Raw genomic sequence first — 12,077 nt, 5'->3', positions numbered from 1 at the left:
AAAATGATATTAACTCCATTGAACTTTGGTCTGACATTAATGGAATGAAAATTAATGAAACAAAAACTTTTGTCATTTCGTACTCTCGAAAAACTACTTCCATAAAATTTAATTATTCTCTTAATAACGCCTGTATTATTAGGAAAAATTCTATAAAAGATCTTGGTGTACTACTCAATTCTAAATTATACTTTCACGATCATGTTCAATATATTTATAATCATTCAATAAGAATGCTTGGTTTAATAAGGTCTATAACTTATTCTTTTTCTACTCCTGAGTCACTATTAATTCTACACTTTACTTTGGTTCGCTCTAAACTTGAATATGCATCTGTAGCCTGGAATTCCATTACTTCAACCGATTCGGTTAAATTGGAAAATATTCAAAGAAAATTTATTTCCTTATGTGCTTTTCGATATATACCCAATTCCACTGATTTTAACTATGATATTACCTGTAAATATTTTAACTGTTGTAGCCTTTATGCTAGACGTCTAATTCTTGATTATCAATTTTTTTGCAAAGTTATCAAGGGTGATATTGATTGTGAGTCTATCATAAACAATATCAGCCTTCGTATTCCTACAAAAGGTTTAAGATTTCAAAAAATTTTTTATAACCGAAATTCAAAATCACTTTCTCCAGTCTGTAGATGCATAAAATATGCTAATTTGCATGGGCACAATTTAGATCCTTTTAAGGTTTAGTTTCGTTTTGATTATTAGTTTTTACTGTTTGTACTCAATTGTATTCATGTATGTTTTTGTTATTTATGATATTATTTATTTTTGTTTTGCACCTTTGTATCTTTTGTTTGTGTATTGTGCTGAACTATAATTGGCCTCTGGCTGTTGTTCAGCACACAAATATTAATAATAAATAAATTGGTATTAATACTATTATTTATCTCTGATCGAGGTTCTGGCTGGTATGTATATCTACCTACAAGCACTACATTTCAGTTTATTATTATTATTATTATTATTATTATTATTATTGGTGTTAATACTATTATTTATCTCTGATCGAGGTTCTGGCTGGTATGTATATCTACCTATCAAGCACTACATTTCAGTTTATTATTATTATTATTATTATTATTATTGGTGTTAATACTATTATTTATCTCTGATCGAGGTTCTGGCTGGTATGTATATCTACCTATCAAGCACTACATTTCAGTTTATTATTATTATTATTATTATTATTATTATTATTATTATTATTATTATTTTAGAATAGTAATATTTTAGAATAGTAATCCTTGGTGATTTCAATACTCCGGGTATGGACTGGTCAACTGGTTTTAATCTTAATGATACTCATTATTACTCTAAAATTAAGGCTAAGGATTTATATTCCTCGTCATGCCTTCTTGGATTAAACCAAATTAACTCTACAGTTACGAGTAAAAATCTTCTTGATTTGGTTTTTACTAATGTCAATAACAGTACAGTTAAACTTGCCGATCACTCTCTAGTTTTAGAGGATATTTATCATCCATCTATCTCTATTTATATTGAAGTAAATTTATCGTTACCAGAACACTGTCATATCAGTTCATACTTAAATTATTCTCAAGGTGATTATCTGAATCTTTATTCTATTCTATACAATTATGATTGGACTAGCATATATCAGACTACTGATGTAAACACTGCTGCAAATTCCTTGTCTCAAATTATAAACTATGCTATATCTCTTTGTGTCCCTGTCACCTTTGTTAAAAAATCGCACTATACTAAATGGTTTTCAAACGAATTACGTCAGCTTATTAAGAAAAAAAATAAAGCTCATAAAAATTACAAAAAATATAAAACTGATCATTATCAAATTTTTTCTAATTTTAGAAAACAAGTCAAAGCCATGATTAAATCCAATAAATTCAAATGGTTACAATCAATTGATGATAACCTAAAGCATGAACCAAATAAATTTTGGAAATATGTAGAAACGTTTCGAAAAACTAATAGCTATCCCACAGAACTAATAATAAATGGCGTTCACATCACAGATGAAAAAGAAATTGCAAATGCATTTGCTAGCCAATTTAAATCTGTTCAACAAAATTGTAACTTCAATTTCATTACTTATGATTCTAATATTACTGACTGTTTGCCCCTGCCTAAAATTACATCCGATGATGTAACTAAAGCCATTAAAAAGCTAAAGCCTAATAAATCTAAAGGTACAGATACCATTCCTAATTTTATAATCAAGGGTTGCTCTAATATATTCATACCCATTTTAACATTTTTATTCAATCTTAGTTTAAAAACAGGAATTTACCCATCACTTTGGAAGGAAGCATCCATTATTTCAGTTTTCAAAAATGGTAATAAAAACAGTGTTACTAATTATAGACCCATTTCTATCCTAAACAATTTTTCTAAAATTTTTGAAAAAATTATTCACAAACACATTTCATTTTATGTCAAAAATAAGATCAATTCGGCTCAAAATGGATTTACTAGAGGGAAATCTACTACTACTAATTTAGTTTCCTATCTCAATCTCATTATGCCTGTTGTCGAAACTCAAGGTCAAATTGACTCGATTTATTTTGATTTTAGCAAAGCATTTGATGTTGTTCCTCACAAAATTTTATCAAATAAATTAAGTAATTTTGGTCTCTCCACTAGCTACGTTAATTGGTTTGAAAATTATTTAACAGACAGACAGTCTTGTGTTCGACTAGGTAATTCTCTCTCGGTTCCATTTAATAGTTTATGTGGAGTTCCTCAAGGGTCTACATTGGGACCTCTCCTATTTTTATTATTTATAAATGATATAAGTAAGAGAATAAGTTCTAGCTGCCTTTTATTTGCGGATGATCTCAAAATCTTTCGTAAAATTAATAGTTCGGCTGATTGTCAAATTCTTCAAAATGACATTAATTCAATTTTACAATGGTCTGTTGAAAATGGAATGAAAATTAATCAATCCAAAACTTTTGTTATTTCCTTCTCACGGAAAACTATTTCCCAAAAATTTAATTATTCTCTTAGTAATGTCGTAATTACTAAGAAAGATTGTATTAGAGATCTTGGTGTCCTACTTGATTCAAAATTATATTTTCATGATCATGTGCAATATATTTATACCCATTCATTAAGAATGCTTGGTCTAATTAGGTCTATAACTTATTCTTTTTCTACTCCTATGTGTTTATTAATTTTATACTATACATTGGTTAGATCCAAGCTTGAATATGCATCTGTTGTATGGAACTCCATTACTTCCACTGACTCGGCTAAATTGGAGAATATTCAAAGAAAATTTATTTCCCTGTGTTCTTATAGATTTTTACCAAATTTCGATTATAACTATGAGACTAATTGCGAATATTTCAATTGCGGTAGTTTGTTCACCAGACGTCAGGATCTTGATTATTTATTTTTTTGTAAAGTCATTAATGGTGATATTGATTGTGAATCTTTCATAAGCAATATCAGTCTTCGTATTCCTGCTAAGGGTTTAAGATTTCATAAATTGTTTTATAATAGGAATTCTAAATCTCTGTCTCCGGTCTGCAGATGTATTAAATATGCTAATTTGCATGGATTGAACTTGGATCCATTTAATGTGTAGTAATACTTTTCGAGTTTTATGTCAGTTGTATTATTTATGCCATTGTTAGATATGTATCATACTATTCTCGTCATTTGCATAACTTTACAATATTAATTATATGATTCCTGTCTTCATTTATATGGTTTCATTAATTCATTTATAATACATTTTATTTAATTGCCATCATTTTAATTATCTCACTGAACTAATTTTAATAATATTATTTGTGCTATTTATTTTGTTGCATTTTGGTCAATTGAGTAATGTATACTATTATATTGATTGTATTTTCATCTCATTGCCATTTTCTATCATTCATTCTCATCATCATTTGTTGTTTTGTTTCGTTTTGTACCTGTGCTAAACTGTAATTGGCCTTGTGCTGTAGTTTCGCACATTAATATTCTAAATAAATAAAATAAATAAATAAATAAATAAATTAATTAATTAATATATTATTTATCTCTGATCGAGGTTCTGGCTGGTATGTATATCTACCTATCAAGCACTACATTTCAGTTGACGATATGTGTTAGAGGAAGAACAATTGTTTGTATGCATCTGAAGTCTGATTAGTGGAATATGTAGCTAATTGGCGATGTATGCATTGGAGGGGGAAAGGACCTGACCATCTTACTCCATTATCTCCTGTCCTAGTTGCCTCATGAGTAATGCTTTATTGGTGTTACATAGATGTTCAAACCTTTCTTCCGACAGTTGACTAAACGACAACAATATTATTATTATTATTATTATTATTATTATTATTTTACTCATATGGTCATTATTATTCGATTGCATTGGTTTAAAAATTTGAACTGAACATAAAACATGTGGATTATAAACAAAAAAAAGTGGAGTCATTGTTGCATCATGTGTGGGGATTCACCGATCCGAAATGCAGGAGGAGATGAAGGGTGGCGGGCATTATGAGTTACGTCAGTAACATCTTCATTGTGTCAGCTGGCCATCTCTATTGATTTCAAATAATCATTATTTTATATCCTACTTCATCTTTCAAACAAATTAATTATATTTTTAAGACCAGGAATCTCTCTTCGAATTATTTGGGTGGGGCTACGCCCCTGGCAGGAGCAGGAAGTGTCTTGCTCCCCTTCCCCAAGTCGGCACCTATGCACACAGTACTGCTATATACTGGCGTTCAAAGATATCTGACCTACGATTTTATGATCGTGTATGCGAACTTTCCAACCACGCGATAAGTCAGAACCAACTATATAAAAAAATTTACGAATTTGAAAAAAAATTCCGCTAGTTCTCAATAGGTGGCACCATTATTGGGGCTGTTAAAAAGTGTCGGGAAAAATGATTATGGAGATTAAGCATAAATATTCTTATAATTGACAATACTGACTATTATCTTTGCCATCTATACATAGGAATAATAACTAAAGAATGCACACTCACTTACTTACTTACTTACTTCCTTACTGGCTTTTAAGGAGCCCGGAGGTTCATCGCCGCCCTCACATAAGCCCGCCATCGGCCCCTATCCTGTGCAAGATTAATCCAGTCTCTATCATCATACCCCACCTCCCTCAAATCCATTTTAATATTATCCTCCCATCTACGTCTCGGCCTCCCTAAAGGTCTTTTTCCCTCCGGTCTCCCAACTAACACTCTATATGCATTTCTGGATTCGCCCATACGTGCTACATGCCCTGCCCATCTCAAACGTCTGGATTTAATGTTCCTAATTATGTCAGGTGAAGAATACAATGCGTGCAGTTCTGTGTTGTGTAACTTTCTCCATTCTCCTGTAACTTCATCCCGCTTAGCCCCAAATATTTTCCTAAGCACCTTATTCTCAAACACCCTTAACCTATGTTCCTCTCTCAGAGTGAGAGTCCAAGTTTCACAACCATACAGAACAACCGGTAATATAACTGTTTTATAAATTCTAACTTTCAGATTTTTCGACAGCAGACTGGATGATAAGAGCTTCTCAACCGAATAATAACACGCATTTCCCATATTTATTCTGTGTTTAATTTCCTCCCGAGTATCATTTATATTTGTTACTGTTGCTCCCAGGTATTTTAATTTTTCCACCTCTTCAAAGAATAAATTTCCAATTTTTGTATTTCCATTTCGTACAATATTTTCGTCACGAGACATAATCATATACTTTGTCTTTTCGGGATTTACTTCCAAACCTATTTCATTATTTGCTTCAAGTAAAATTCTCTTGTTTTCCCTAATCGTTTGTGGATTTTCTCCTAACATATTCACGTCATCCGCATAGACAAGCAGCTGATGTAACCCGTTCAATTCCAAACCCTCTCTGTTATCCTGAACTTTCCTAATGGCATATTCTAGAGCAAAGTTAAAAAGTAAAAGTGATAGTGCATCTCCTTGCTTTAGCCCACAGTGAATTGGAAACGCGTCTGACAGAAACTAACCTATATGTCTCTGCTGTATGTTTCAGTGAGACACATTTTAATTAATCAAACTAATTTCTTGGGAATACCAAATTCAATAAGAATAGAAGGAACACTTACAAAAATTAATTATCGATCACTATTGATTAGTAGGGTCAGGTATCTTTGAACGTCAGTGTATCTTTGGGTGAAGTCTAGGAACATTAAAACAGTTTCTTATTTCTCATCTTCAGACTTTATTGCTTGTCGGATTTAAATACAAATAGAAGATCTGTTTGTACATTCCCTTATACACTTGTGTGTAAAATAAATCACTTTAAATTTATTGTTCTAAACCCACGAGGCAGAATGTCTCGTCTGGTTTTTCGACTTTCGTCCAGGTATTGTCCTCACATAGTTGCTTGTAAGATGGTCGCCACTCCATGTGGCGTGGTTTTTTAACCAAAGTAGGCGGCAGGAGCAGCAACATGTGGGGCGTAGACAGCTGGAGCAGCGGCAATCAAGGGGGCGGCAACAGGAACGGCGACAGGGGCAGCAGGAACGGCGACAGGGGTAGCAGGAACGGCGACAGGGGTAGCAGGAACGGCGACAGGGGCAGCAGGAACGGCGACAGGGGCAGCAGGAACGGCGACAGGGGCAGCAGGAACGGCGACAGGGGCAGCAGGAACGGCGACAGGGGCAGCAGGAACGGCGACAGGGGCAGCAGGAACGGCGACAGGGGTAGCAGGAACGGCGACAGGGGCAGCAGGAACGGCGACAAGGGCGGCGAGGGCGTGATTGATCGAATATGCGGTGTAGGAGCTTCCGAAGGGGGCGACGGCGTATGGCAGAGCTAAGGGGGCGACTCCGGCCATGGTGGTAGTGGCCAGCAGCAGGAGGGCGGCGAGGACGAGGATCTGGAAAATAATGAAGTACGGTCAATTGCGATATAATTGCACAGGCTTGAAGTCTTTTGACATACCAGATACTGTTAGCACCATGGTGAGAACACGTTAAAATTATCATGGTTTATAGAATAACTCTTCTCGGGTTCTCAGCCAGGTGAGTTGGAGATTTGCTTCCAAGCTTTCGATGGCTAGCTCTGCCAACATCTTCCGGTTATGACTTAATTCCCTGAAGATGATGGTAGAGCTAGGCATCGAAAGCTTGGAAACAAATCTGCAACTCACGTGGCTGACAACCCAAGAAGAGTTTTTCCACATCAAACGCCGGGAAAGCCTCAAGTCATACATCATGATTTATATTAAATACTTCATATTAGCATATTTCATAATATGTAAACATTAATTATAAAACAATATAGTAATATGATATTTTCGGTCCTTAACTTAATAACATGATCAAGTAAAACAGGATTTAAAATATCTCAGTGCATATGTTTTATATGTACTTGCAGTGGAAATAAATAATTGTCATTAAAATACATTTATATACAGAGTCATTCACGAGGATTTACCGTCCTTTACGGAGCAGAAGCAATTGAAAGTTTGAAATGCTTAGCCCTCAAAGCTTAACTGTGATTTTCCGATCATTACTGGACAATGACTATCAGTGTTAATGCCATATAACTCTCTATGTACATTCTATATATTTTAAGCTATGCATTGACAGTCTTGGTTCATTTTCGACAAGAAAGTGACATCCATCATTCTTGCAGTGGACTCTTCAATTATCAATCCAATCCCATAGGTAAATCTTGGTTGGCAATAATTTCTTTTTTTCCAAACGGGCCACAGTTCAGGACTGACGTCCATTTGTAATAGAACAACATTTCTACACCCACATTTCACATATAACTATCAACTAGACTGAAATTCTTTTGTTGTAAAATGATGCGCCGACCTGTAAACCGCCAATTCCAACAGTAAAGTCGTTTTTCGAAAAGATGGACTGAAGCTCTTTTGGAAAGGAGGGATTCAATTACAAAAGAGGGTCTTGCACTTACCGGGTTAACTTCTCCGTGTGCCGAACATTCGGCACACTTCGTCGAGGAGCCTCTCGTAGGAGTTGCGAGGCTCCTCTTGGGCTGGGGCTTCTGGTGGTGGGCTCTCTTCGGATGGAGGTGGTGGTGGTGGCTCTTCTCCCAGGATTTCTACGAGAGGATCTGCGAAAGTTACATGTCTGTGATAATCTTCCTCTGGTTCTATTGTCGTCTCTTCTTTGTCATTTTTCTCAGGTTCATTATCCTTGGTTTCCTGTTCATCTTTCTCGGGTTCCTTATCATTGGTGTCGTCATCTATTTCGGGTTCCTGATCCGTGGTTTTGTTGTCATCTTTTTCAGGTTTCTTATCTTTCGTTTTCTGGTCATCTTTTTCAGGTTTCTTGCCCTTGGTTTTGTGGTCATCTTGTTCAGGTTCCTTATTCTTGGTTTTGTTGTCTTTCTCAGGTTCCATATTCTTGGTTTCGGAATTATCACTGTCAGTTGCTCTAGGGTCTTCTTTTGAGCTGCCACTCCCAGGTTTCCTTTTATCTTTCGTGGCAGTGGCAGGTTTTTTGCCAGGTCCTTGACCGCTTGTGCCTGGGGGGCTATTTCCGTTTTTGTCCGGTTTTATTATATACAGTTTTGTAACATCCCGGAGGGGCGGTTTTTCTTTATTTTTATTGTATAGGAGGTAAGCTCCAATTGTGGCCCCTCCGGTGACCGCCACTTTAGTTGCGGTCCCTGTATTCGACCAAGATCTCGCTAGCGTACGTGCAATAACTCTTGCGGTCCACATCTTTCCTGTTGTAATTTGAGGAACGTTTCCAGGCAACGCACAACATAGGCTCTATTGTGAAAATGCATTATTAACTAAGCACATCACAGCCAAAACAATGGGTTTGTTCCAGCAAGAAACTCAGAACTAATACCGAACTTCTTTCGACGCATGCGCGAGTTGTGTACGGTGTCAGGACAAGTTCGGGATTTTACGTTGTTCGAACGTTTCTTGAACTGTTCTCTCACGGCCTTCGGAGTTTCTTCCCATATTAAAATTATAATCATCTTCCGAACTTAATTTGTCATAAACTATATCACTCACCTTGCAAATCACTCACGATCGACCAATTTCACTCGTTCGGAACGAGTTCTAAAGCTTGTTGGAAAATGGATCTGGGAGTTCAGTATCGGTTTGGAATCAGTTCCAGTCTTGTTGGAACACACTGAGCTACTGCGCATGAGGAGGCAGTTCAGAATCGATTCCCGAACGTGCTGGAACAAATCTATTGAGACGATTCGGTTGTTACTCACTAGTTGAATGTTTTATCTGTCAATTGAATCGTTTATTTCAGAAACCAGTCAAGCTCCAAGTTTGCCAGTTGTGTGCCATAGTGTTCTGCCCAAAGGCAGGTTTTTCACTGCAAACCCAGCATTCTCCAGTCTTTAATATTTTCTGTTTTCCTCTTTGTCTCCTCATATGATCTTATATCTTAATGTCGTCTTTCATCTGAAATCTTCTTGTGCACCGAACTCTCCCGTTCACCATTCCTTTCAGTGCATCATTTAGTACGCAGTTTCTTCTCAACCAGTGACCCAGCCAATTCTTTTCCCTCTTTCTGATCAGTTTCAGCATCATTCTTTCTTCATCCACTCTTTCCAACACAGCTTCGTATCTTATTCTGTCTGTCCATTTCACACGTTCCATCCTTCTCCATATCCACATTTCATATGCTTCTATTCGCTTCTCTTCACTTCGTCGTAATGTCCATGTTTCTACACCATACAATGTTACATTCCACACAAAGCACTTCACTAGTCTCTTCCTTTGTTCTTCTTCCAGAGGTCCGCAGAAGACGCTCCTTTTTCTGTTAAAAGCTTCCTTTGCCATTACTATTCTCCTTTTGACTTCTTGGCAGCAGCTCATGTTACTGCTTATAGTACACCCGCTGACTAAACAACAACATATTGATAATGGCATCTGGCGACTATAGGCCTACTTCGTACCCGATAGGGGGTTTTGTGACTTTAAAGAAGCATCAGTTATCCTATGAAGAATATCTGTGATGCAAAACTCAGTCACAGAAAGACACGTTTCAACAGTAATAAACTGCTTATCTGTACACAGTGTAGTGTCTATATTTCTTCCTCATACAATACCACACTCCACACCAAACACTTCTTTCTCCAGAGGTCCGCAGAAGATGCTCCTTTTCCTATAAAAGCTTCCTTTGCCTTGCTATCCTCCTTTTTACTCCCAGGCGGCAGCTCATGTTACTGCTTATAGTAGGGGAGACTGTTGTACCTTTAGCATAGTGTACCTTTGAACACTTCTTGTTTTTTAATTTTTGCTGCTACCTAGAGGACTCAAAATGAAGTAGGCTGTAGAGAAAGCCGCTAAGTAGGTCTGGTCGTAGTTTCAGTTTCATTTATTGCAAAATGCGAGTTCCGTGGACAAAATAAGTTTTTTAGTACCAAAAGTAAACATTTCGTTCATTGATATATGTTTTCTAACACAAAACCAGATTGTATTTGTTAATATCTTCCAAGTACGGTGTGTCCCCTATGATCTGGTGAGTAATAACATATTTTAATTTCCATGATTTATTTGACTCTCTAGATTTCGGAGCCATATTTGTTTAAACGTGCACCCTCTTGTACCTTTGAACACAAAACATCTTGTACTATGGAACATGTTCCAAATTATACGATACTATCGGTTTTTGTTTTTCTTTTATTTTAAGATCATGCCACGAAATAACTCTGGAATTAAAGAGGTCCCCAATTGATTCGGATGTCTTGAAGAAAGCTGTTGAAGCAGTTACTGCTCCTCCAGGAAATAAAATCTCAATCAGAGAAGCCTGCTCTGGTTTATGATTGAGAATATATTTTAGATATGATTGTCAGTTTTTACAGCTATATTCCCACCTATATTGCATGTGTTCCAACTTACAACAGGGTATGTTCCAAGGTACATGATCCTGTTGTACCTTTGAACACATATCCCTTCATTTTATTTTTTCCATCCTTAATAGATCTGTAAAACAGGAAAATACATACGGGAAGTTGTAAATAAATCTTCAATAATTATTTCAAGCATTTTTTTCATTTAAAAATTTCATTTCCCAAATTAAAAAAAAAATATATATATATGAAAAGTGTTTCAAGGTACAACAGTCTCCCCTACACCTCAAGAATTTGAAACTTCACTTGCTCCACTGCCTCATTTCGAATTCCCATGTTTACCTTCTCTATTTTTCTTCCAATAGGAAGGATTATGCTCATATTATATGTAGAATATGAATTTTATTGAAACTATCTTGGTCTTCAGTATGTTAAATAAAGAATCATAATAAATAATAAGCGAAGCCCTGTTTACAAATTGAATTAAGTGTTACAATGGTAGACTGGAAACAGAATGTGGACAGAGTTGCGGTTCGCCGCTAGTGACTGGTGTTTTGAATATCGACCGTCTGGAAGTGGCTCTGTTTTCTTGTTATTAACTAAAAAAGGATATATTTGGCTCTAAAATGGAACAACTCAACCGTAATACTGAAACTGAATGCATGTCTGTGATCCTAGACCTGGAGATACTTTTGGTCATATTCATCTTGAAAAGAAAAACAGCTCACAACAGTAAGTTGAGCCAAACATAGATACCATACGCATTGCAAATGAGCGCAGATTAGAGAATTGCTCCTCTGGTAGGTATTTATAGAGATCTAATCCATTTTTTCCTAAACACGTTAGTGGCGTGCTCTTTTGCATCTCTATAGTGGCTCTGCTGCTTGGGTAACATGAACTACAAATGGATTATTGGTCAGCTGTCTGAAGACAGATTTCAACCTCATAAGTAACACCAATAAAGCATCACTCAGGAGGCAACTAGGCCAGGAGATAATGGGATAGGGTGGCCAGTTCCTTTCCCCCTCCAATACGCATTATTTATAATTTAGTAACATACTAATCACAGAATTCACCAAATCAGTTAGTGATTTCCTCTCCTTTTATATTGGCCCCAATCTGATATAAACAAAGAAAAGTTACTCCTTGAAACCCACCATCCTGAGCAAAATCTAAGAAAAATATATAGGGTATAGGAGTGTATTTTCGATCCCTTCGTCGATATACTGTAAGGTATCGAGATTTGAAAATATCGATGTCTGAACTGTAGGAAATACCAT

At 36.0% G+C, this 12,077-nt stretch overlaps 1 protein-coding gene across 1 annotated transcript; it reads right to left on the bottom strand.

Moving 5' to 3' along the window:
- Positions 1–6,740: 6,740 nt before the first annotated feature.
- LOC138709524 (uncharacterized) lies at positions 6,741–8,695 on the bottom strand. The gene is made up of 2 exons (XM_069840348.1): positions 7,924–8,695; positions 6,741–6,874 (listed from the first exon to the last, which is right to left on the bottom strand). The coding sequence occupies exon 1, from the start codon at positions 8,693–8,695 to the stop codon at positions 7,928–7,930; it is 768 nt and encodes a 255-aa protein (XP_069696449.1). The 3' UTR covers positions 6,741–6,874; positions 7,924–7,927.
- Between the last annotated feature and the right edge of the window lie 3,382 nt (positions 8,696–12,077).

The sequence above is a fragment of the Periplaneta americana genome, chromosome 11 (assembly GCF_040183065.1).
Source record: "Periplaneta americana isolate PAMFEO1 chromosome 11, P.americana_PAMFEO1_priV1, whole genome shotgun sequence".
Taxonomy (NCBI): Eukaryota; Metazoa; Arthropoda; class Insecta; order Blattodea; family Blattidae; genus Periplaneta; species Periplaneta americana.
The sequence above is the reverse complement of the archived record's forward strand: the minus strand, read 5'-3'. Positions and strand labels throughout refer to the sequence as shown.